The sequence below is a fragment of the Quercus robur genome, chromosome 11, assembly GCF_932294415.1.
Source record: "Quercus robur chromosome 11, dhQueRobu3.1, whole genome shotgun sequence".
Classification (NCBI taxonomy): Eukaryota; Viridiplantae; Streptophyta; class Magnoliopsida; order Fagales; family Fagaceae; genus Quercus; species Quercus robur.
The window spans coordinates 20,416,562-20,442,531 of NC_065544.1; the positions used below are offsets into that span (position 1 = coordinate 20,416,562).

The 25,970-nt window shown below is 33.7% G+C and overlaps 4 protein-coding genes across 6 annotated transcripts in view; all 4 read right to left on the bottom strand.

Annotated features, from left to right (window-relative positions):
* LOC126707527 (uncharacterized) overlaps positions 1–25,970 on the bottom strand; it is a 41,520-nt gene that overhangs the window by 6,140 nt on the left and 9,410 nt on the right. The window contains exon 1 of one of the 3 annotated variants that reach the window (XM_050407215.1): positions 16–303. The exons of the other annotated variants lie outside the window; for them this stretch is intronic. Coding sequence (XP_050263172.1) covers positions 16–226 — 211 coding nt within the window. The 5' untranslated portion in view covers positions 227–303. Of the gene's footprint in view, positions 1–15; positions 304–25,970 lie in introns of those variants that run through there. 3 annotated transcript variants of the gene reach the window in all.
* LOC126707528 (mitotic spindle checkpoint protein MAD2-like) overlaps positions 3,425–25,970 on the bottom strand; it is a 37,282-nt gene continuing 14,736 nt past the window's right edge. Inside the window, exon 8 of the transcript XR_007648980.1 lies at positions 3,425–3,870. The gene's annotated coding sequence lies outside the window, so the exon portion shown is untranslated. The remainder of the gene's footprint in view (positions 3,871–25,970) is intronic.
* On the bottom strand, positions 3,671–5,241 carry LOC126707529 (mitotic spindle checkpoint protein MAD2). The gene is made up of 6 exons (XM_050407220.1): positions 5,226–5,241; positions 4,996–5,126; positions 4,514–4,634; positions 4,287–4,390; positions 4,079–4,200; positions 3,671–3,993 (listed from the first exon to the last, which is right to left on the bottom strand). The coding sequence occupies exons 2-6, from the start codon at positions 5,057–5,059 to the stop codon at positions 3,937–3,939; spliced, it is 468 nt and encodes a 155-aa protein (XP_050263177.1). The 5' UTR covers positions 5,060–5,126; positions 5,226–5,241; the 3' UTR covers positions 3,671–3,936.
* LOC126707524 (L-type lectin-domain containing receptor kinase S.4-like) lies at positions 15,740–17,832 on the bottom strand. The gene has a single exon (XM_050407214.1). It carries the CDS (start codon positions 17,755–17,757, stop codon positions 15,850–15,852), a length of 1,908 nt encoding a protein of 635 aa, XP_050263171.1. The 5' UTR covers positions 17,758–17,832; the 3' UTR covers positions 15,740–15,849.

Genomic DNA, 25,970 nt, shown 5'->3' on the forward strand with positions numbered 1-25,970 from the left:
AAGCAAAGTACGTACTTAATTCAATAGGGGTGTCTTGCTTGGTATCATTTGCAGCGTCCAGAGAAGAACGGGTGGTGAAAAGGGTTGGATACGATCTGAAAGCAGTACTACGAAGATTGACTTGTGATCGTGATGGAGACCAAGCAAAGGTGGGTCTATGAGGAGGAGGAGGAGGAGAAGGAGATGATAGAAGTGAATTGGAGAAAGCTGAGGCTGCCATTGCCATTGGTTTTGGTTTTGTTGAGAAAATGCTAGCGAGTGTGTGCGTGAGAATGTGTTACTGTTTGTTATTATTATTTGCATTCCTCTTCTAATATACTAGAAGTTAAGAAAGAGGTTAGACAAGGCGAGAGTTACGAGGTAAAGTCGTTTGACTTTTGAAGCTGGTCGATTGTAGTTGGGAGAGTTTTGACAACTGAGTACCCAAGCAAAAGGGACGGAGATTCCAATGTTTGTGTTCATGGTGGATGTTCTACATCTCATGGTACTACAAGTTCCTCACACATGGTTATGGACCTTATGGTTTGAAATTGAATCAATGTTCTAAATGGTTTTTGATAATTCTGGTACTAATTCTTCTCATACAAATCAAATTCATATTTTGAGATAGACGAAGTGCTCGACCACTAAACTCTCATTTTAACGTCTTAATCTAACAGTAAGTATGACACATCCAATCAAGTTGGCCTATATAAATGATATTAACTTGACTCTTGTAAAATATAAGTTACATGATTAGGACATAATGTGGGTGTAAACACCATCGTGCTAGTGTAACTAATAAAAAGCTTAAGAATGAAATCTCTTCTCCTCTACTTTTCTCTCAAGCTCTTGGAATCTCTTTGGCATGGTTTTTTGGGTGTAGATTTTATGTGCCTTGCTTTAGAAGCAACCACCAACATCAGCGACAAGCCAACATCTCTTTAGGTCATGACGGCATAGTTTACAATGTATAATAGTTGCATAAGTACTCATTTTCTTTGATTGGTATCAAAGCATAAGACCAAAAATCATTTCCCATTTCGATTGGAACTTGCAAGTAGGATTTTTCTAAGTTGAATATCCATCTCAAATAAGCATTATTTTGTTAGATTTAAGGCAATTAATTTAAGTAAGATTTTTTTATATTAACATATTATTTTAAGACAAAAGACATAAAGCTGGTCTCACAGCCTATGTTAATATTTATTTCTTCTTATAAAACTGGCCCCATAGCCTATAAGGCTTCTAAAAAAATGACATAAAGCTGCTGTTAACGGGCACTTTACAGTGCCTGTTAACACAACCCTTATTTAAATAATAATATAATTTTATCAATACTATAATATACCTCGTGGAAAATTGATTTACAAAAATTGAAATCCCTAGTTGTTAAGGGAAATTAATTGTTGATGATTATTCGGCATATAACAATTTTTAAACATATTTAGGGTTTAAATTAGGTTGGATTTCTACTAGATCTATATTTTAGAGGTATTTTTGGAGATGGAAGAAAGAATGCAAAACCAACTTATAATTTTTTTTTCTTTAAAAAAGTATAATCATCTGAGGATTTTTTTTTTTTTTTTTTTTTTTAAATTTGGGGACTCTTTTTTTGGGGGGGGGGGGGGTAATGGAGCACCTTAGGTCCTTTTTGTAAATTTTAGCACACATAATAAGCTTTCCAAGGAATCAAAAAGCGCCCAATTCTGGAGGTTTACGGACAGACACACAAAGCCAGAATTAGAATCATAGACTTACACTTACCAGTGCAATTCCATTGGTCCACTGTTTGTAATTGGCGTCTCTGTTGTTTCTCCTCTAGGCAAATACCAATCTATATTTCCTGATAAGAACTTTTTATTGGAGGGTACTTAAAATGTATTTCTAAAGTTCTATTGATTATCTCAGCTTTGAATAGATATTTTATCTATTTCTCTCTTGTAATTTACTTCTTGTTCAGGTCTGACACTTCAGTAGTCCAAAGAATAGTATGTAGGTCCAATAGGGAGAACAGAGGCTTGAGGATGTTACTGCCTTTTCCATAGTTCGGTATTTTCTTGATACCTCCTCCTTATCTATATCATACAGCCCAGACCTGTATAAGTTCAAGCAAAGCAATCATCCGAATTCTATGTATCTCTGATTTGTTTGTTTGAAATTATGCTTTTGCGCAACCTTGCTTCTGTACAGCCTTTTCAATCTCATTGCCATATAACCAAGTTTACTCAACGAATTTCCACTTTTTGTTCTTTTCTTTTTCTTTTCCTCTATTCACCCCCCCCCCCCCCCCCCCCACCCCCTCTCATGTGCAGCTACTAGCAGGCAGGACAACAGTCAAGAGATGTTGGGATCATGATGGACAATCCTCTTGCCATGACCACAGCTGAAGCAGTTGCACCAAATGGCATTCCTCCTTGGATTTGGAGAGAAACTCTAGGAAATGGTTACTTTGCAGTTAAATCTCACTGTATTGTGAACTTAGCTTCAAGTGGTGCTCTGTGGATCAGTGGATGAGGACCATTTTGTTAATAGTAAGCACTTTTCATCTATGACCTGCCTAAGCAAGTGAGATCAAGGCCTCTACTAGAGATCATGAGCCTTTGGCTCATTTTATTGCCACCAAGGAAGCAATAAGATGTGCTTTCAGGTTGAGAACCAAGTGCATATTTTGGTTCGAGGATGAGGATCAGATAATTGGAAGTCTTGACTGGGATATGACTTTGGGGAATTCTATACTTCATCTTGATGGGAATTCTATATGATAGTTGAAAGGTAGCAGCTTTTATTGATGGGATCAATTATCACAATTGTGAAATTGGATCTTTCGAATCAAGTATGTTCCTATAGCCGAATAGCCTTACCTAGCATTATAACTCTTAACGGGTTGACAATAACTTGGAAGAATCGATATACCAGCAGTGCATACCAGCAGTGCATACCATCTCCATATGCTTATTTGCGTAAAATGGAAGTATTATGGTAGCACATGCAAAAGCCCATTGCTCAAATTCTGATCTCTACGTATAGCGGCCTGAACATCTTGTTTCTGCAAATATGTATTTCCAATGACAACAAAGTAATTTACTAAAACCATGTTTTACTTTTACCACCAAACAGTAATGTAGCACTTGAAATTCCCTGCAGCTTACATTGGATACAGACAGCTAGGCATGTTCCTAGTTGTAAAATTAAAAGGAAAATAGAACAAAATGGGGCAATTGAATGCAGTGGCGGAGCTAGGAATTTACTTTTGGGGAGTAAAAAAATGAGCTAATCATTTTTTTTTTCTTTGTATATATTATATCCATACTATTTATACTAATCTAAGCTAGTATTATAAACAAAACTTACAATACAAGCCGAGTACTTTATAACTCATAGTCTTTAACTTGTTCGTAAACCCAGGTTTTCAAATTAAATTGCAACCTATTAAGATAAAAAATTACTAAAGACTACTTAAAATTAGATATACAATCATTGAAGGCATAAAAATTAGATATACAAGAATCTATACTTGTCAACTTTATAAAAAAATATTTGGGGGGGCCATGGCCCCTCCAAATCCTAGCATGGCTCCACCACTGATTGAATGGATTGAAAATACACTCCAAATTCTGTACGTCCAATCTTTTCATGAACCATTCTTGTTCTACAGTTCTACTTATTCTAATACCAAACACAGCTCAAATTCCCTTAACACAAAAATATTATAATGGAATTCAAAGCAGATTTACTGACATGGGAGATTGCAAATTAAACAAACAGAGCACGCACCTCATATTTCTTTTCTCCATGTTTTCATTAGCCACACAACAAATGGACATTTCTTACAAACTGTGAATAGAAGATTCACAATAACCACTCAAGCGAAGAAGGAACCACAAAGAGGTAACACAAACAAATGGCGAATGGCGAGTAGCCTCTCTCTCTTCTGCTTATCCCTTTCGTTGCTCTCTACTGCTCATCCCACTCGTCATTCTTGTAAGATACAAGAGTATCAACCTTGTGAATCTGCATAACCCAAGCAAACGTATTAACCATAGCCAACCAGAGTTTGTCATTTCCAACCACATCAAAATTATCATCGCAGACTCACCTTGGTATCAAAGGAGTGCAATTTGACCATTTGTGGATTAGCAATAAGTTTGGGGTCACTCTCAATCCAAGTGAATGGGACTGCAACATCTTTATCAGTGTAGGCCAACACATCAAAAACACCTAAAATAAAGTAGACGAAAAAAGGGTTGATTAGAATAAACACCAACCACAATTGAAATAATTGGGGAATGAAATATGGTTCTTACAGGCTTCGTCAAGGCACGGCAAGTAGGTAATGCTTGAAGCAATCTGTCGCATGATTGCTTGTATCTCTCTCATGATTTCCTTGTCACTCTTTTCCCTCGAGACACTGAAACCAGAATGGATTAAAACAACGAGTTCTTACCCACACTTAGAGCAATCAGTAACTTCTTAAAAATCATACTACTAAACACAAGCAATAACTAAAGAAATCAAGTTTTAGTTAAATTACCCCTTCTCAACAACCTCACTATCAGTCTCAATGCTGAAGTTCCACCTCTCTAGGACCTCATTGGTGGCCTTACTCATTATTACAAGAACAATCCTTTGTAACTTCCCAGCTTCCAGCCATTCTTTACAAGAAAAACCAAATATTTTAGTCACCAACATTGTACCAACGCATCAAACATAGACTCTCAGTATGGTTGCTCAGAAATTGGAAGAGAAAAAAAACAAAATTAATTATTAAATAAATCCGAGTTTCTCTTGTTTTTTATACTCAGAAAATGAAAACACATAAATAAAACCGACAAACAAATTTGTGTCCCATGACTTCTATTGATATTTTTTATACTAACCCCCAAAAGAGCCATGAAACGGTTCTTTGCCCACTAAGGTTTCCTGATTCTTTGTTCTTTTTAATCTTTCCTAAAACATTTTCTTAGTATCCAAACAGAACAGAAAAATATTTAATACTTTTAAGGCATAACTTACCAGAAAGTTGAGCGGTTACGTTGGCAATGAAGGATTTAACACTTTCATCCTGAGTAAGCAACATTGGAAGCCCATATTTCTTCACCTTCACAAAACTTTCCTCCGGATAAAGTCCGCGATTGTAGAGTATACTAAACATTTTTCAATCAACATTAGTTTTCAAAACCCAACAATTACATTCCAATAAAACAAAAAACACAAAGAAAAAAAAAAGTAACATATAGTTTTACCTATTTGCAGCATACCCTGAAAGAGGAATTGCAAAGAAATACAAAGATCAGCCAAGATTTTCTACAAAACCCAATAAAGAAAGTCGAACACTGAATTTGAAAAGTGGGTTTTTATCTAAGAGGTCTACAAGACACAATAACATACCAAAAAACTCTCACCCTTTTTTTTTGCCAAGAAAAATGAAGATTCAATCAAAGAAAGATGAAACAAATGCAGAGAATATGGGGTTTTTGAAATGGATGGAGAAGAAAAAGGGAAAAAGTTGAATTTATAGGACAATAGGGAAAAGGTTTTTGTTTGAAAAGAAAAAAGGCAAAAAGGGTGAGAATTGCTATTTATTTCTTGAATTAAAGAGAAGGGTTTTGTTCAATTACCGAAAAGGAGAAATGGGTTTGGGATATTTAACTTAATTTTTTTTTTTAAAATTAGGGTTTCACAATGGATTAGGGGAAAGTCGAAGAAATGGAAGGAAAAGTTGTAACGGCTAGTTTTTCGATTGGATGGGAACTTGGGAGTGGAGGCCAACTTTTGGAGTTTAAATTCAATACCGATTGGGTGTCCAATCCTCGTATGCCATGTCAGCTAACTATAAATTTTTCTATATATATATAATTAAGCAATTTTTCGAAAAACTTGGGGATAGTTCAACTATATTTGAGCAAAATTTTTTAATTCTAACTCAACAAAGTTGTGTCTTACCTGTTTCTTTCATTGTACTAACCACTAATTAATTATATTTCTTTTATCAGACTAATTAATTATACTTGATTTTGAACTAACTTTTTTTAATAATCTTTTTTTTTTTTTTTTTTAATGTCCATTGTTAAAGAATCACTTAACAAGTTTTGCTAATCTTGAGTTTTGTATTGATATGATACAATTTCAAGAATCACTAAACGGATTTCATCACATTGATTAACATGATACTATTATATGAGTAATATTTATTTGTTTAGATTCATTTTTTGGAGCCATTCTAAGGATTCAATGTCTAATTTTTTAGCAATTTGGAATAGTGGTTTGAATAGCAGTCTCCAAATTTTGAACATTTTTTCTCTTAAAATATACATCAATTATGGATGGTTTCTTCATAAATTACTCATATATTAAAATCTCAATATATATTGAATTTTATAAGCTAGTTATACAAAGCAATTAGATAAAATCAAATAATTAAACAATTATTTATATTTATCTATAAAAAAATTCTACTATTATAATATACAAATATATAATATAATATACAAATATATAATATGCAAGAAAATAATTCAACAATACAATTTGAAAGCTCGAATTTGTGTGAAAATACAATAGCTGTTTAGACCCCCAAATTAAAATTACGGCTCGGTTGATTTTACTTTAACTTAAACTAAGTGTGGAAAAGAGTAAATGCGAGCGGATAAACAATATAACTACTCTAAACCATATTCATCAAATCACAGTAGTAAAATGAAAGCTAAAAGAGTAGAGAAGAAAAATGCAAATACAAGATAATACGCTGATGTATTATCGAAGAGGAAACTAAAGAACTTGGCGAAAAACCTCTCCGTTACCCTCCAAGTGGTAAATCGATCCACTAGAGAATAAGTTGGAGTACACGAATAACAAAAGACCCTCCAAGCCTACTCTACCCCATGTACTTGAGCCCTCTAAGCTCCTGTTACCAACTGACTTCGCCAAGCCTTGTTTTCTCTAGCTCTCCGAATCATGCAATTTAGCCCGATCGCATCCACCAAACAAATGATTTCTTCCAATACTTCCCAGCAGCACCAAAACCTCACTTTATACTCAAGATGTGTGTGGTAAGTGTTTGGTCTATCAACCTCTCAAGGATTTGGAAATGGAGAAGTAGGAGTTAAAGAAAACCACAATGAATTGTGTAGAGAATTGTGGGTATAACAATCTCTAACTCTCAAAGGTTGTGGTTAGGGTTTTTTCTCTGAAAGTGCTCCTTAATATATGTGAGTAATGTGGGTATATATAGTGCGGGTAGAGACATGATGTATTAGATATGACAAATTGGCAAAACAGAATATTTCGCGGATATCTTGCGGGAAGGCCTTCCCTACGAGACACTAGTGAAAACCAGCTGTCATCATCTGTCATGACTCTACGTATTCTAGTTATGTGCTGAGCACATGCTTCACTTTACGGGAAGGCTTCTCGCGAGCTACTCGCAAAAACTTCTTTAGTCTTCAATTCACACTCTTTCTCACACACAACCCTTACAATGAAATCCCACATAAAATATAAGATACAAAAGACTGAACATAATTACAATCAAATTTGGCACGAAATTAAAGCCAACACAAAATAGTTGTAAATGACAACTTTACACAATTTGTTACTATCGTATATAAATACATAAAAATATATTTTTGCTTTTATTAACAATACTATTATTCTATATATAATATAAAACCAACAAAACTACTATTTATTATAAAAAAAAAAAAAAGATAAAAACAAATAAATATATTCTATTTCATAAGAAATGCTATACAACTATTCAATTACCACTGCATTTTTAGCCCAAATCTATTTGGCCATCTGAACTGCTTTACAGTACCGCAATAGGAAAGGGAGGGAGAGAGAGAGAGAGTACCACAAGTTAGACTAGAGTAGGAGTGGAGCTGAGTGGAAGATTGGCATACTGACATGACAATGCAAGGGATGGGGGTAGTATACATATTAATCGTCCATTTGAATTCAGGGGGAGTAGAGTAGAATTGACTAGAAATTAGTCTATTATCCGGCCAATTCTACTCTATTCCCCCCTCCCTCCCTCTTCAATCCAAACAAGTCATAATTTTGAAAATTTCAAAGGAAATTTGAGGTTTTGTTGGTATTTGGAGGGCCATGAGCTAAGTAATGGCCATATGGGTTTTTTTTTTTTATTTTTTATTATTTTTTTACCAAATTTATTTTTTTAGGGTTTTTTTTTACTGATTTAATATACTTTTTATTGGATTAATTCTAAATTTTGAGAGAAAAAATTCAAAATTTGAAGGATAGTGAGATTCTGTTTATTTTTTTATTATCATTGAATATAGAGAAAATCTATCTATATACATCTAAAAGTTGGAGTGTAACATTTATTATTGCTATACTCTTGTTGAGCTATTTCATCCGTCACATCATTATTTTTTTCTTATTTATTTTTTACCTTTAATTTTTTGACAATATTAAATATATAAATATATTAGCTTTACAATATTAACAAATTATCATCAAATTGTTATGTTTTTGCTATATGATGTTCCTAGATACTTGAGTACTTTTTTTAAGCATTTATGAATATTTTATATTGCTCTTCATATTCCTTATCTCATTAGTGTATTTTTGAGATTTTTAAGAAAATAAATTCAATTTTGTGTTTAAAAGTATTTATTTATCTATTCATTATTCATGTGTTGGATTAGATTATGACAATATTTACAAAATATTTCATCTTCTTTTGTCAAAAAGTTTCCTCTACTTTTCCCCTCCCTTTGGAATTGTACTCTTGGTTTTCTATTTATTTATTTTCATATTATTAAGGGAAAAGAGTTACAATCATCATGTATATAATCAACACTTTGCTTGGGATCAACCACTTATTTCTATTGTCTGACTTCAAAGCCTTATTAAAAATTTGAATTTGATTATGCATTGGATATTTGGCTTGATTGCATCACATTTAATATGTTTTACATATTCAGAAGGAGTTTGATTTTGGTGTGAGTTTGATTTTACCCTTTCTCTTTTATTTTTGAATTGTAGATTTTTTTAGTTTTATTAATTTTTGAATTACATTTTTGGGTGTTTTGGATTGTAGGGTAGAAAAAACTGGGTTTGAGAAAGTTTGTTTAAAATTAAAAGAAAATTTCTAAATCTACATACTTTTTAATGATACACAAAATGTTATAAATAACTTTTATTAAAAAATGAATATTTTCATTAATTTACTTTTTGAATTCCAGTAAAAAATTTCGTTATTTTCATTTTGGTACAATAAAAGTTATATATATTACATTTGTGATTGTTTCTATAACAACTGAAAATATGATTACGAAATATATTACTCTTTGTTAAATTAGTCCAATTTGCAAAATATAAATTTAATGAAATCACCCTTAAAAAATTATGGCGAAAACACTATTTTAGTCCCTATATTTTGGGGTCATGGTCAATTTGGTCCCTACATTTTAGTAGTAGTTAATTTGGTCCTTGTTATTTTTAAGTTGTAGTCAATTTGGTCCCTACTGTTAACTTACTAACAGAAAATGCTTACATGGCAAATGGTTTGTCTTGTTGGTGCACACGTGGCTAATATAATAATATATAATTATATATTTAAATATTTAAAAAGCCACCTAAGAATTTTAATTTTTAAAAAATCCATGTAAAAAAAAAAAAAACGAAAAAGATTAATTGAAAGAAAAAAAATTATTTTATATAACAATCCTCAATTTCTTTTATTTTCTTTTCTATTCTTAAAAACTTTTCTTAGCTTCCAAACACTATTCCCAGCAACTCAACAATCTAAAACTAAACAAATTATTTAACCCAAAAAAAAAAAATCGCACCATAGAACGGACGGTGAGGTAAAAGTAAAATGGCAAAAACCAAAAGGCAGGCTTACCGTGAAAAAGTAGGGTAACCCTTCATTGGCCCTTACCATTGGCGGCAACATTTGAGTAATTCAAAAATGTAAAAAAACACTGTCCAATCAAACATGGCCAACTCATATATAGATTTTTTCGATCCCTTTTTTGTTTTGTGAGTTGCCGATATATATAGGATGATAGGGAATATTTTCACTAGTTAGAAAATTTTTCCTAACACCCTAGAGTCTTCGGTCACCAAAAGCATCATGAGCTTACCAAAAGAATTTTCAGTAACCAAAAGTATTGTCGGTCATGAAGGGAGCGTGACACCGCGCGACATGCTCTGCCCTAATGGTCGTCAGGTACCAAGGGGTTGTCAAGTACCTTCCCTGACACCATGCGACACGCTCCACCCTAGGGGTCATCAGGTACCTAGCGGTCGTCAGGTACCTTCCCTGACACCGCACAACATGCTTCGCCCTGATAGTCGTCATGTATCAAGGGGGCGTGACACCGCACGACACGCTCTGCCCTGATGGTCGTCAGGTACCAAGGGGTCGTCAGGTACCTTCCCTGACACCATGCGACATGCTCCACCCTAGGGGTCGTTGTCACGCCCCAAACCCGGTACTTGGATTTGTGACCATGAACGGCATGCTAATATCAAGCCTAAACCTGATATTAACAAGAACCAACTTAACTTTTACAAAACTTTTACCAAAAGCTTCCCTCTTACTTTTCATCCTTATTTCCTTACTTAAATGATATAACTTTTCACTTGATATTCAGAGCATCTGCATTGTACTCAAAGATTGACATAATCCACCAATTGTTCAAATTCAGAATTTCACATAATACATCTCTTAATACTTTAAGGTATACATTTTCATTAGATCCTAAAATACACAATGCTACAAATCTAAACATCATATTGCTAATTTAGGATCTATACATATAAAACTAAAACCAGCTCCTTCCAAACTCGACTAAGGCTCCCTCTGCTCCAAAATAAAACCTGCTAACTGAAAGAGTGGCAGGGGTGAACTACATAGCTCAGTAAAGGTAAGATATATGAGAATTCAATAAGGATGCATGTAAATCAAATTATTTCATTCTATGAATATTTGAACAGGAGAACATCTTTTCATGCATAGCATTTTATACTATTCATAATAATAGCTTATACGTTCATCATAGAAAATAATTGTTCTCCTTTTTCTTATCAAGTCAATATTACCAAAACTTTTCGGATTAAACTTCTTTCATTTCCTACAAAGTCGCCATTTATATATTCTCATTACAAAATAATTATTTTAACTTAAATCAGATAATCGACAACTTTGTATTCAACTAGAAACATCTTGACTAATAAGAAGAATTTTCTTTATAAACTTCTTCTCATAAAATACTATAACTTTCATGATCATAAAACTTAACGTTTCATAAAAGCAGATATCTGATAACTTTTAAACATAAACTTGTACTCTCATCAGAAACTTTATCTTTATAGCACAACAGAATTTCAGAAACTTTTATCTTTAATGAACAACTTTCTTTTCATTAGAAACTTCTTATTTTCATGAGAGTTTTTAACTTTTCACAATGCATTTAACAAAATCATTCTCTCATGATTAATAACATAATATAGCTGTTCATAAATAACTTATTAGTTAGCCCATATCTGATAAGTCTGTACTTATTTGGGAGGCTTTTAGCACCACGGTGCTAGGCATCCAGCATTCCTCACAATGCCAGGTATTCTCGGGATCACATCATAATACATATCTTCCAACCATGGGGGTAGGTTGACTTCCCCCACAAGTTGGCCGTAACCAACAAGCGGCGGGTACAACAGAGCTAGTCCCACTTAATGGCCAATCATATAACATTTTCTATGGAAAGCCAGTAATTAACCCCTACTGGTAGAATTCAGATCACCAGAGGACATAACCCGAAAACATTTCATACTTTACATCATACTGAAATTTATTATTTTGCATAACATTTCATAATAATAGCATTTCCATTCTTTTCTTTAAACTTCATGTTCGTGGAAATTAGTAATGGCATCAATATGCTTAAATCATATACATAGAATTTCGAAAGCTCACGAATATATCTTTGTTAGAATAATGATTATATGCCATATTTCTAATCAAAAACATTTTAATGCATAATATACTTTAAAATAATCTCATGACTTACCAAATACCCATATAACTTATCCCTTACCTGAAAGCAGAGGAACCGAGAGCCTAAAGTCGAAGGAGCTTTGACTTGGATACTGGTAACACCTAAACCAAATATCAAAGCTTATTACTATCTATAATTCCTTACCATAAACTTCACATTCATCTCAAAGCCTATCTCTTAGAATCAAGGAAGTCCTAATCCCACCTCAAAGAGGTTCCCACAAATACAAAATACATTCATTAGACAACATGATGTACTAAATCATAGAGAAACCAATTCATAAAATTTATATATGATTCTAACATACCAAAGGATGAGCATATTAAATTATATCTCAAAACATTCAACCTAACTTTACAATTAAATCCTCAAAGTTAGGCATGTCCCTTACTGTTCACTGTTCTATTCCAGCAGCATATGCCCCATTTGTAAAATACAAACTGGCTGTCCAAACACATCCAATTGTCATGAAATTTTACATAACTACTCCCCTGTATGTTAATTATAAGCCATAAAAATTTAGGAGTCAAAGAATAAACCCATGATTTACTAAAAATCACACAAGACAGCATACTCAAATCTGTTCTGACAGAATTTCTTACAACTTAAAAATTAAACCATTATTTTTATATTAATCCAAATTCTGTGAGACCAATTCAATAACAACCACTAGTGTCTTAGGTTTCATAGGAATTATCCCTAGCATCCAAATTCACTATATGAAATTTAATACATAATTTATCATGCATAAACACAGAATCTGTCACAGTGACAACTTTGCAACGTTTTATTGTAAATCCACAAAAAATTATCAAACGATGGTATTTTCATATGGGGATTTTTATACACTCATAAGACATGTTATAAAACACTTACATCAGTCATTTAACCATTTAGAGCAAAATAAACACAACCAAAAATCCCAGCAGCAGCATCAAAATACTCATCCTAACTTTTTCTTACTTCCTTAATCCTACAAAATCAATAATTAGTAAAAACCCTAACCTACCTTCAACAAATCACCAACACAACTTCAAAGCTTCTTAAAAAAGCATATATTTATATATATATATATATAGACTTACAAATACCATTACTAAAATTATTTAAAGGAAAACATGGATTCTAAGAGAAGAGTAGCTAGAACCCTTACCAAGTTTATGGTTCTTGTGGGGAAAAATAGACATAGAACCACTCATGAAAGAATGGTAGAGAGCTTGAGAGAGTTTTCTGGTTCCTTTGAGAGAATATGAAGAAGAAATGAGTTTTCTTTTGGTGTGTGAACCCATGGACTTGAGGGAAGACTCAAGAGAGCTTCCTAGCACTTTCCTTGAGAGAAAAAGAGAGCAAAGTGAGCTGAAATTTCAGATTTGTGTGTTTACCCGTAGGAACTAGAGAGGGAGATGGCTTCTTGGATGTTCTATTTTTTTTTTTTTTAAGAAAGTCAAGGAAGAGGTGAGGTGGAGCTTGGTGATTGCATGGCCAAGTCTTGGTCTATGGGGTTTGTCATCATGCATGGTTCTTTGGCTTTACATGTGTGGAATTTCAATTGATTGCATGTGGGTGGAATTTCCACTATAATATCTCATGCATCATACATGGTTAAAACACCACAACTATATATATATATATATATGTATGTATGTATATATATATCTCATAACTTAACCACTTAATATAGTTTTGTACATAATTAGTGTGTGTGTATATATATATAATAGAAATGGCCATTCAATTATTTATAATCTTTACAATTCTCATTCAATGGCATTATCAAATAATATGCTTATTAAATACTCTTATATTAATTTTTGTAAGTAAGTGGCTTAAAATATTAATAATACTTAACCACTTAGACACATAGTTTAATTATAAAAATTGGGTCGGGGTGTTACAGTCGTCAGGAACCAAGGGGTCATCAGGTACCTAGCGGTCGTCAGGTACCTTCCCTGACACCACGCAACACGCTTCGCCTTGATAGTTGTCATGTATCAAGGGGTCGTTAGGTACCTTCCCTGACATCGTGCGACACGCTCCGCCTTAGGGGTCGTTAGGTACCAAGGGGTTGTCAGGTACCTAGCGGTCGTCAGGTACCTTCCCTAACACTGCATAACACGCTCCGCCTTGATGGTCATCATGTATCAAGGGGTCTTTAGGTACCAAGGGGTCGTCAAGTACCTTCCCTGACACTGCACGACACGCTTTGCCCTAGAGGTCGTCAGGTATCAAGTGGTTGTCAAGTACCTAGCAGTCGTTAGGTACCTTCCCTGACATCGCGCAACATGCTCCGCCCTGACGGTCGTCACGTATCAATGGGTCGTTAGTTACCCTACTCATCGCCCAGAACATGCAGATGACCCACTATACTCGTCTAATCAACAAACTAACTTGCACACTAATAAGGGTATTTTCGTCCAATAAAGTCCTTCGAGCACTTTGACTTATCAGGATGGAATACTCCGCCACTGACCCATTGATAGGGATAAATCCCAAAGCAGATGGATCCTATTGATAGAGTTAGTCATTGGCAGTGGTGTTGTCAAAAGAGACGGTCTAGTTAGCTTGCTAGTCAAAGAGCTGGTAGATGGAATCATGCCTCGGATGAAAAGGCAAAGAGGCGGGCAGACTCTTTAAGGTGGACAGATTGAAGGGAGATGGGTGTCAAAGTCACGTGGCACCTACATGGCCTAAGTGGTCTCCAATGATCCTAATATGGAAATGCCTTGCATTCTGCGTCCAACTATAATCAGAAGAATCCCAACAAGGAAAGAATCCCACAATATATGAGCATTAATGAAGATCTTTCCTATAAGGAAATACCCTCTCCACCAAGAAATTAAGGTTGGTTCTACACTACTATAAAAACCCCAAAGCCCTTAGAAATCAAGGTACACACAATTTCTTTAAAGCTCATACTCTCTAGCATTGTTAAAGCTCTCTTCTAACTTAACCTTCGGAGGATCTTTGGTCGATACCCCATTGGTGCCCTTTGATTGGTTCTTCTCTTTTGTTTTTCAGGTGCACCTATTGACATGTGTGTGGACAATCAACTCACTGACGATTTTTGTGCATCATCATAGGACACAAAAAAAAAAAAGGTTGAACCAAACCATCTCTTTTGTTTTCAGCACCTTTCCTTAACGGGATTGCGTCAAGATAAATGCTTTGCCTGCACTTTGCATTTGCATTACCTTACTTTACTTTACTATTTACACACATTCAATGGTTTGGATATTGATGGTGGTTGTAAATGGTTAAATCTGGGGTGTTGATAGTTGTGTGAAGTTGCTAGGAAAATAGATAAAAAGAGATGAATATGAAAGAAAATTGAGTCTATGTGATTATTGTTTAGTTTTAGATTGTTGAGTTGCTGGAAATAGTGTTTGGAAGCTAGGAAATGTTTTTAAGAATAGAAAAGAAAATAAAAGAAATTGAGGATTGTTATAATTTTTTTTTTCTTTCAATTAATCTTTTAGTTTTTTTTTTTTATTTGACATGGATTTTTTAAGAAATTAAAATACTTAGGTGGCTTTTTAAATATTCAAATATATAATTATATATTATTATATTAGCCACGTGTGCGCCAACAAGACAAACCATTTGTCACGTAGGCATTTTCCGTTAGTAACTTAACGGTAGGGACCAAATTGACTCTAACTTAAAAATATCAGGGACCAAATTGACTGCTACTAAAATGTAGAGACCAAATTAACCGTAACCCCAAAGTATAAGAACCAAAATGGTGTTTCCGTCAAAAATTATCACATGAAAAAAGTTATCACTTGCAATACACGGGTATACAATGAGTATAATGGAAAGTTTAAAAAGTCAGTGTCACCTAAGTCCCTCCCTGTGGTGCTTCCACAACCTCAGGCAGTGGTAGCTCTCCATCCAAGTACCTTACCACTTGCCTCATTGTGGGGCGTGCCTTAGGCTCATTGTTGGAACACATCAATCCTAGTTTGAGCAACACAACAGCTTCAATCTCATCAAACTCACCCTCCAATCTTGAATCCACAACTTCAAATATTGCTCCTAGTCTCCACTGCTCCCACACCCAATCCACCAACATAAGCTCCTCAGGCAATGCTTTAAGCTCAACAGGTCTTCTACCACATACCACTTCTAGCAACAAAGCGCCAAATGCAAAGACATCTGTGCTTTTTGTAGGCTTGCCTGTGCGTGTGAGCTCAGGAGCTAGATAACCCAATGTGCCCGCAACCCTTGTAGTGCTTGGATTGGTGCCACGCTCGTATAGTTTAGCAAGACCAAAGTCACTAAGCCGAGGATTTAGCTCAGAATCTAATAAAACATTCCCTGCCTTGATGTCCCTGTGAATCACAGTTTGTTCCCACTCTTCATGTAAATATAAAAGCCCTGAAGCCACACCTTTGATGATATTAAACCTCTGCTCCCAGCTCAGAATTGTTTTAGGCTCATCAAATATGTACTTGTCCAAGCTTCCATTAGGCATAAAGTCATAAACAAGTAACAAATCTGCTTTTCGCCGACACCATCCAAATAATTGAACCAAATTTCTATGTCGAAGCCGACCAATACTAGCAATCTCGGATATGAATTCTTGCAAACCCTGTTTTGATTCATGCGAAATTCTCTTAACTGCAACTTGGCTGTGTGAATTTGACAGCGTCCCTTTATAAACTCGACCAGACCCACCAAACCCAAGTAGCTCCTTGTCTCTAAAACCCCTTGTTGCTTTCTTCAGCTCCTTGTAAGAAAATCTGTGTGGACCAATATCAAGCTCCCAGGCCTCAATCACATCAGCTTTCTTGATTTTCCTGATGAGGTTAAAAGCCAAACCACTCACCAAAATTATCACCAAAGCAGCTGAAACAGAAACACCGACAATTACGCCTGTGTTATTGTTTCTTTTAGACACTGCTGGGAGTGAAGGGAGTTGATCCAAAGACAAAGATTTAGCTTCTCCATTCATCTTAAAGCTCCAACCCATGATATAGTGAGAGCTAGAGAGCAAACCAGTTGAAGAAGAAAACCCAACATACATAAATTCTTGAAGAATTAGTGAGAGGTCTACGTGAAAAGACAAAAGTGTAGACCTTGGTTTAGTAGATGAAGGCGAAAGTTTCACATCTATTTGATTACTTTGAGAATCATATTCTATCCAAGCTTGAATTACCTGACCACTCTTCAAATTGAGAACTTGGTTCGAATTTTTAGCACCATCAAAATAAGTAGCCGGGGCAGATTTGTTGGATACTATGCTATTGATATCAATGCCAACATGATTGTCATTGATGTCCCCGAATCCAAGGTCTTGGACGGTGTCAAATTCGACCGCAAATATGTGGTTGGTGAAGTTGCCAAGATCGGAGTTGTTGAGCAGACCAAGATACTGACTTGGTAGAGCCCCTGGAAGCTCTTTGGTAGGAGAGATTGTGAAAGCAAGGCCATGGCCTCCAAGCTCAGCATACTCGGGGTCTATAGCGAAAGCAAAGGAAGTTGAAAAGGAAAAAGCTTTGCCATCCGTGGAGTTCTTGAATTGGATTGGATTTGAGTAAAAAGCATGGCCTAGTAGTCTCTGCGTTTTGTTTGTTAGCTGAAGTACACCATTGTCTTGGATCTGTGCAGCACCATTTAAGCTCAAGTTGTTGGCTACACCTACACCTTTGAACCCATTGAAGAAAAGCTCATCAAGCTGAGATTTTGCTGGGTTTGAGAGAAGAACAAAGAATACCCAGAAGAAAAGTTTGAGTCTTTCTGCCATGGCTGGGTATAGAATTGAGCTGTGTGAAGTGTGAACAAGAGGGTGTCCAGGTGTTAAGGTATGGCAGTAGGTGACGTAGGGTTTGTTTAGATATTGTTTATTGTTGAAAAGTGAAAATTGAAAATACGGTAGTAAAATAATTTTAAAATGTATGAATAGTGCCATAGAACTCATTTTTAATAAAAATTTTGTTTAAAAATAGGTTTGTGGGTCCCATGAATACTGCATGAGACCCAGGTTTGGACGCAAATGCCAAACACGTTTGCCATCTAAATGCACACTTAAACGTGTAAAAATATTTGGAATTTTTTGCTTGGGCACATTTTGTTCTTTGGGATTTTGAGAGAGAGAGAGAGAGAGAGAGTTTGGTATATTGGAGACCACCCCTCAAGTGAGAGGAGGGAGCATTGTTCCCGGAGCATGTAAGAATTACCTATCTGGTTATATACAAATGGTTTCATAGTAGGACGGACTCAAAATTTTAAGATAGCTGGACTGAGTATAAAGACGAATTTTTTTTTTTTTTTTTTTTTTCTAAATAGTCATCCATATACTATTAAAAAAATTATAAATATACAAAATTTTTGTTTCTAAATATATTAAAATGCAATTATTTACCAATAAAGACAAAAACAAAAAACAAAATAATGTTTTTTTTTATAAAAAAAATACTAGGCTGGCTAGGATTTTTGTTTTTTGGTTGAAGTTAGAGTATTCATAGTGGCATTGCTAAAATTTTCAGCTTTTAGCACCTTAAAAAACTATTTTATCTATTTTATCACCTAACTTTACAATATATCCAATATCAAATGTTCTATTTTTTTATTACTTTATTTAAAATAATATAAACAACTCATATAAATAATAAAGGAAGAGACAGAATTTGAGTTTTTTAATTGAAGGAATAATCTTAATAAAATATTGTATTTTATTTTTAATAACTTGTTATAGTAAACTGGTATTTATTGAGATTGCAAAAAATTTAGTTTTAGTTTCTCCAATAATACATGATTTTTTGATTTTTTGGTAATAAAATAGTTTTTTTTTTTTTTCTTCTAAAATACAATCACCATTGTGAATGTTTTTATTGTTTTTGTTAAAATTTTGAGTTGGATGGTTACTATTTGGGTGGGGCTAACTAGGTGTATTTTGAAAATTAATAATTTTAATCTGGGGTGGGCCACCTTGGGCCCCCACCTTCTCCGTCAATTCACAAGGAATTTCAGATTGTGGTTGAAACTGTTTGAAGGCGATCCACATTACTTCAGGCCATTTAAATTTAAGCCCCACCCACTAGATTTGAAACTGAGCTAGGACAAACTTGTTATTATAAGCATTTAAAATGCTTATAAAAAAAAAAAGCATTTAAAATGAAGTGTTGGACCAAAGTTTACCATTTTTTCATCTTTATTCTGTCGGCCATTTCAGAGCTCTGGTCAAACTCAATTTATTCGCCGGATTTCTAATTAGTGAGGTCCACCGTCCACCTAATATCACAAACCAGTATTGCATCAAGATTGATGGTTGAAATACCATATAATCTGATAGAGATGGAACTAACCATGTGCTCACCGCTCAACTTAGGATTTCTGCTTGGTTTTCAACTCAATCCTATTATATTAGAGCATTCTTATTAAGAATGTTAAATATTTTAGCATTTATCACTTCAAAATCCTATTTTATCAATTTTAACATACCATCTTACAAACCTCCAACCATCAAACATTCTATTTTTTTTTACAACTTCATTTAAATAATATTATTTTTATTTTACCACTTTCTCTCTTTTTCCACCACTTTCTTCTCAATGGCTAGCCACTGTCAGCCAACACCACAATAAACCATCAGCATTCAATAGCAAACCCAGACTTAGATCCATGGCCAACCCACTACCACCACAATCAACATCCATCCAAAAGTCAACCCCATAAGCCAAAAAAAAAAAACAAAAACAACAACAACAACAATAAAAAACTAAACTAAACTTGAGAGAGAGAAGCCTCACCATGAGAGGAAGAGAGGGAGGCGGAGGATAGAGTGGCGAACAAAACCCACAAGCCCAAGACCCACGGCGCCCACGGCAAGCAAAACCCATCAAACCCAAGACCCACGCCTCAGCCACAACAACACACCTTAGTCACCACCCACCCACCTCGTTCTTAACCCTAACCAAAACCCACCACCTGAATCTCAACCCTAGCCAAAACCCACCACCCCGAATCTATGCTAGGAATCACGGTGAATAGTCTTGGAATTGTCGTGAACATTCGCAATTGCGAGGCGATAGCTAGCGAAGTAGTCCCATTTCGACGAAGAAGTGCCTCTCGGGTCCATGATTTGGAGGTAGATTGAGATGTACCCTGGCAAAGCTTGCAAGTCTCCTTTTGGATACATGAGGAGCCTGTAATTGTAGCCGCCAACCTCGAAGTACTTGCTCCATAGAACGCAGACCCACGAACCTAGACCCATGAACTCAGACCCATAAACCCAGACCCATAAAATCGTCGGAGCACATCAGACTACGACCCATAACCATTGGTGCAGCACAATCATCAGCATAGCACACTTATCGGTGAACCACATCAGCGAAGCATAGAGAGAGAAGAGAGAAGAAAGAAGTGGAGAGAGGAAAGAGAAAGATAGAAGAGAGACAGCCTAAGGTGAATAAAAAATAATTTTTATTTTACAATTGTAGCTACAATGCGGTCTCAAATATGAGATTGCATTGTAGCATGGATCTTAAAAATTTAAGATTTAGCCGGTTTGATGGAGTGGTGTTTTTATCTTAGAAATGCTAAAAATAGGATTTTTAGCATTTGAGAGGTTTAATGTGAATGCCCTTAGTAAAGCATTAGTATATGCTCTCTTCAAGTTATTTTATTTTACCATCTAAAAAACTACTTTATCTATTATATCATACTATTTTAGAATACATCAAATATTCAAACTTTTATTTTACCATACTACACATTAAAATAATATAATATAAAATAAAAATAATATGAAAAAATATTTCTCACTTCTCTCTAATCTCTTTTTCTCTTGCTTTGCCTCATCCACCCACTACCCACTACCCACCACCACCACCACCACCACCGTCGAGCTTCCTAGTCACAACAAATCATTCAATGATGACGAGAATCATTTTAAATCAAACCAACACAGTGAACAAAGAAGAACATAATAAGAACAGACCCACCAGGACCAACGATGACCAAACAGACCCACCATAGTGACCAACGACAACCAAACAAAGTGACACATGACAACCAAACACGACCCACCACAGTCGCCACCACCCAACCACCATGCCCACCACGCCAACCCAAACCAATCAATCTGAATCCAACCCAAATCCCATTGGAATCCAAAGTCCAACCAATCGGAATCCAAAATCCAACCATCCAAATCCAAAAAACAAAAATCCATAGCAAAAAATCAAAATAAAAACCCCATCAGAATTGGAATCCAACCCAAACCCCTTCAAAACCCAATAAGTAAATCCTTTTAAACACACTTTGTTACACACAATTGTACACACATTTCAATTTTTTTTACGTTTGTGTGTAACAAGGTATGGGTAATGAATCCAATTGTGCAAGTGAAGAAAAACAAGATTTTGTGTCAATTCATGTATCATGTGACAATTGAGTTGATCGAACTGTCAACTGAAGCTCTGAGAGGTGATCATGATTTTTTTATTTTATTTTGCCAAGTCTTTAGCTCGATAAATAAACCAAGTCATGATTTGTTATTTAGCCCAATAACTACCAAGCATTGCTGCAGTAAGCACATTTGCATAGCCACTTCTTTTTTTTTCATTTTCTTTTTTTAAAGAAGCTTTATTTGTCTATAAAAACTAAAAATATAACATTTATTTTTGAAGCCAATTAAAATAAAAGATCTGAACACAAAGAATTACTTCTTGATGAAAAATTTCAAAAAGCCAATTGACATATCACATTAATCTATCAGCCAATAAAAAAATTAGTTGTAAACCTGGGCAAATCCATGTGATGCATAGGAATAGATAATTACTTTGTAATTGTGATATAATGTATAACTTGCTTTCTAAAATTTGTTAAAGATAATTTGTTCTCCCTATAGAATAAAAAATTTATAAAATTATTTAACATATTTTTATCTCTACCAATATATCATTCTATTACTAATTTTTTTTTTTTTTTTTGGTGTGTGTGTGTGTTTGATTGATATTTTTCCTTTACGAGGTGTTCTATATAGTTCAAAATCATGTTATAAAGTACTATGTTTTCTAATTTTTTTCTATACAACTAAACTTTTTAAGTTTCAAATAAATTATTCAAATTTCTCATTCTCTTACAGGAAATTATAATGATAATCAAAACTTATAACAAATTACACTTGATATTACTCAAATAATTGATAGGAAAATTAAATGTATAGCCAAAATTGTGTTTTGATATAAGTTAAAATACTCACTTCTAAAATAACTAAGTATTAACTCAAACCAAAATCAAACTAAAGCTGTAAGAGAGAGAGAGGCTACTTGTGATGAGGAACTTAAAAACACAACACCAAAACATATTAACCCAAAATAGAATTATATAGTCCATAGCCAGACTAAAATGCTTTTAAAAATAAAAGATAATATTTTCTAGAGTGTATATTACTTAACAATAATATAATATTTATAAAAGAGACCATATATAAATAAGTAAACAGTCAAACTTTGATGTATACTCCCAAATCAAAATAGAGTGCCAACCGCAATACATTTTAAAATTAAAGGATTGTGGCAAAATGGTGTTGAATCAAAAACTATCAGAACTTATATTGAACTTCTAAGAATTAAACTTTTGCCATTTTGCATTCACAACCACAGTGCATTTAAAATAATGATATTATTTTTCAAGATTTTAAATTTTTATATGTTTTTGTTCTTTGTCAAATTAGCTATCCAATTAGGTATTTGTAATTTTGTTTTATATTTTGGGATGTTGATATTGTGTAATAGTGAAACTTGTGTGTTTGTTTTAATTAGATTTTCAAATGATAAACTAGACTTTGTACTATTTTTTTTTATTAACAATGTTGGGATTTATATAATTTTATAATTATTGAACAAATATCAATTTGTTGAATTGAATTCTTTCTAGATATGAGTGGTGAATTCAAAGTAATGAATTTTACACCAAATAATTTTGCTATATGACTTACTAACTGACAAATACATGTTAAAAAAAAAAAAATTCAAATGAAAAATACGAGCCGACTAGCCCAACCCAACCCTATTTGTTTCTAACTCGTTCAAAATGACATTTTTTATTTGAATCCGTTTTCAACCCGAACCCAATTGACCTCACCCAAACCTAACCCAAGTCACCTGATTTCCCACGTCTCTCTCTCTCTCTATATAAAAGGTAAAATTATTAGGTATTCCCACAATACCATAAATGCGTAGTCTCCCCTTTCACATGAATGGTGGGTCTTACCATGAATTTAATTAGTAGGACCCACCATTTATATGAGATGAGGGAGTATGCATTTATGGTACTTCCAGAATACACAATAATTTTCCATATAAAAGTACCCAACTCATTTATGACTCGCTCACACCCTCAATTGCAACCCCTACTTTAAAATTAACAAGTGACAAGTTGACTATAGGGTTTAATTTATTACATTAAAAAAAGTGGAGGTATAATTTATTATTTTATAAAGTTTAGATCTTGATTTCTTACCACCCAAAAATATAGGGTTTAAAATGAAAATTTTCCCAAATGATAGAATAGCTATGATAGTATGGTAAAGATAGAAATCCAAAGAAAGTCAATCAGAAAGACAGAGAGAGAAACGTGCTGCTACTGGCAGAGAGAGAAAGACAGAGAGAGAAACACGTCTACAACCTTCTTTTTAAAAGGCTAGTGGCAGTTTTATGATTTCATACCAGAAATCCTTATATTAAATTCTAAAGTGCTGCTACTGCATTCCTCATGGTTAAACGAGTTTTGATTAATGCAAGGGTGTATTATTGATTAGAATACCATTGGTTAGAGAAACGTTAATTTAGTGTTGAAAGTGTTATTAGTTCAGCAAAGTATTTTCTTAGTGAGTTAGTTTGTATAATTTGATAAGTTTTATATTTTGTGGAGGATATTTAGTAATTTCCATGATTGATTATAGGTCCTATTTAAAAGTGTTTTGAGGCTTTTTGGAGGTTGTTTCGGCTGGACTTTCAGAGTGATTTAAGTGTAGTAAGTAATTATGCATAATATGCACAAGTTTTGTCCATTAGGTTCTTAGAAGTTAAAAGTTTTCAAAAGTTTTGTATTTCAAACTTGTATTTTCTAAAGTTTGTCAAAGGTATTTTTGTATCATTGAAAGAGAAATTTTGACTATTAAATAAAGAGATACTATCAAAACTAACTTCTTCATTTATTAACATAGGCTCCCCTGACAATATTTACTCCTCATCGAACGACCCCTCGTCCTCTATTTGGGCCTTAGGCTCAATATACACATAGAAAATGAGCTCTTAGACCCAATACCCCTACACTTTTAAACACACTTCATTACATACAATCGTACACACATTTCTTCTTCTTCTTCTTCTTCCTTTTTTATTTTATTTTATTTTATTTTATTTTATTTTTTGTTGGGTAACAAGTAGTGTGTAACGAATCCAATTGTGCAAGTGAAGAAAAGCAAAATGTTGCGTTAATTCATGTATCATGTGAAAATTGAGTTGATCAAACTGTCAACTGAAGCTCAGAAAGGTGATCATGATTTTTTTATTTTGCTAAGTATTTAGCCCGATAAATAAACCAAGTCATGATTTGTTATTTAGCCCGATAACTACCGAGCATTGTTGTAGTAAGCACATTTGCATAGCCACTTCTTTTTCTTTTTTTCTTTTTTTTTTAAAGGAGGATTTATTTGTCTAGAAAAATTAAAAATATAACATTTATTTTTGAAGTCAATTAAAATAAAAGACCTGAACACAAAGAATTACTTCTTGATGGAAAATTTTCAAAAAGCCAATTGACATATCACATTAATCTATCAAGCAATAAAAAAACTAGTTGTAAACCTGTGCAAATCCACGTGATGCATAGGAATAGATAATTATTTTGTAATTGTGATATAATGTATAATTTTCTTTCTAAAACTTGTTAAAGATAATTTGTTCTCCCTACAGAATAAAAAATTTCAAAAATTATTTAACATATTTTTATCTCTACCAATACATCATTCTATTATTATTATTATTATTATTTTTTTGTGTGTGTGTTTGATTGATATTTTTTCTTTACGAGGTGTTCTATATACTTCAAAATCATGTTATAATGTACTATGTTTTTCTAATTTTTTTCTATACAACTAAACTTTTTAAGTTTCAAATAAATTATTCAAGTTTCCCATTCTCTTACTGGAAATTATAATGATAATCAAAACTTATAACAAATTACACTTAATATTACTCAAATAATTGATAGGAAAATTCAAATTTATAGCCAAAATTGTGTTTTGATATTAGTTAAAATTCTAACTTCTAAAATAGTTAAGTATTAACTCAAACCAAAGCTATAAGAGGGAGAGAGACTACTTGTGATGGGAACTTCAAAACACAACTCCAGAACATATTGGGTCCGTTTGGATTGAGCTTATTTTTGCTGAAACTGAAAACTGAAACTGAAAACACTGTAGCAAAATAATTTTTAAATGTGTGAATAGTGCTGTGGGACCCATTTTTAATGAAAAAGTTGATAAAAAGTGGAGTTTGTGGGACCCGTGAACAGTGCACAAGTGCACTGTTCATAACTGACCGGGTCAAAAGTTGCGGCTGGGGAGAAAAAAAAAAAAAAAAAAAAAAAAGAAGGAAACGCATGAAGAAAACGCAGACGGGCTATCCAAACCCAGCCATTAACCCAAAATAGAATTATATAGTCCATAGCCAAAATAAAGGGCTTTTAAAAATAAAAGATAAGATTTTCTAGAGTATATGTTACTTAAAAATAACATAATATTTATAAAAGAAACCATGTATAAATAAGTAAACAATCAAACTTTGATATATATTCCCAAATCGAAATAGAGTGCCAACTACAATACATCTAAAAATTAAAGGATTGTGGCAAACTAATGTTGAATCTAAAACTATCAGAACTTATATTGAACTTCTAAGAATTAAACTTCTGCCGTTTCGCATTCACAAACACAGTGCAATTTAA

What these genes read in the sequence shown, in the direction of transcription:
- LOC126707529 (XM_050407220.1), bottom strand. Translation starts at nt 5,059, where the DNA reads ATGTTGCTTACTCAGGATGAAAGTGTTAAATCCTTCATTGCCAACGTA. An exon ending in CGTAACCGCTCAACTTTCTG is followed by an intron (nt 4,635 to 4,995) that starts GTAAGTTATGCC and finishes TTTCTTGTAAAG; the next exon opens with AATGGCTGGAAGCTGGGAAG. An exon ending in TGCACTCCTTTGATACCAAG is followed by an intron (nt 3,994 to 4,078) that starts GTGAGTCTGCGA and finishes TGGGTTATGCAG; the next exon opens with ATTCACAAGGTTGATACTCT.
- LOC126707524 (XM_050407214.1), bottom strand. Translation starts at nt 17,757, where the DNA reads ATGGCAGAAAGACTCAAACTTTTCTTCTGGGTATTCTTTGTTCTTCTC.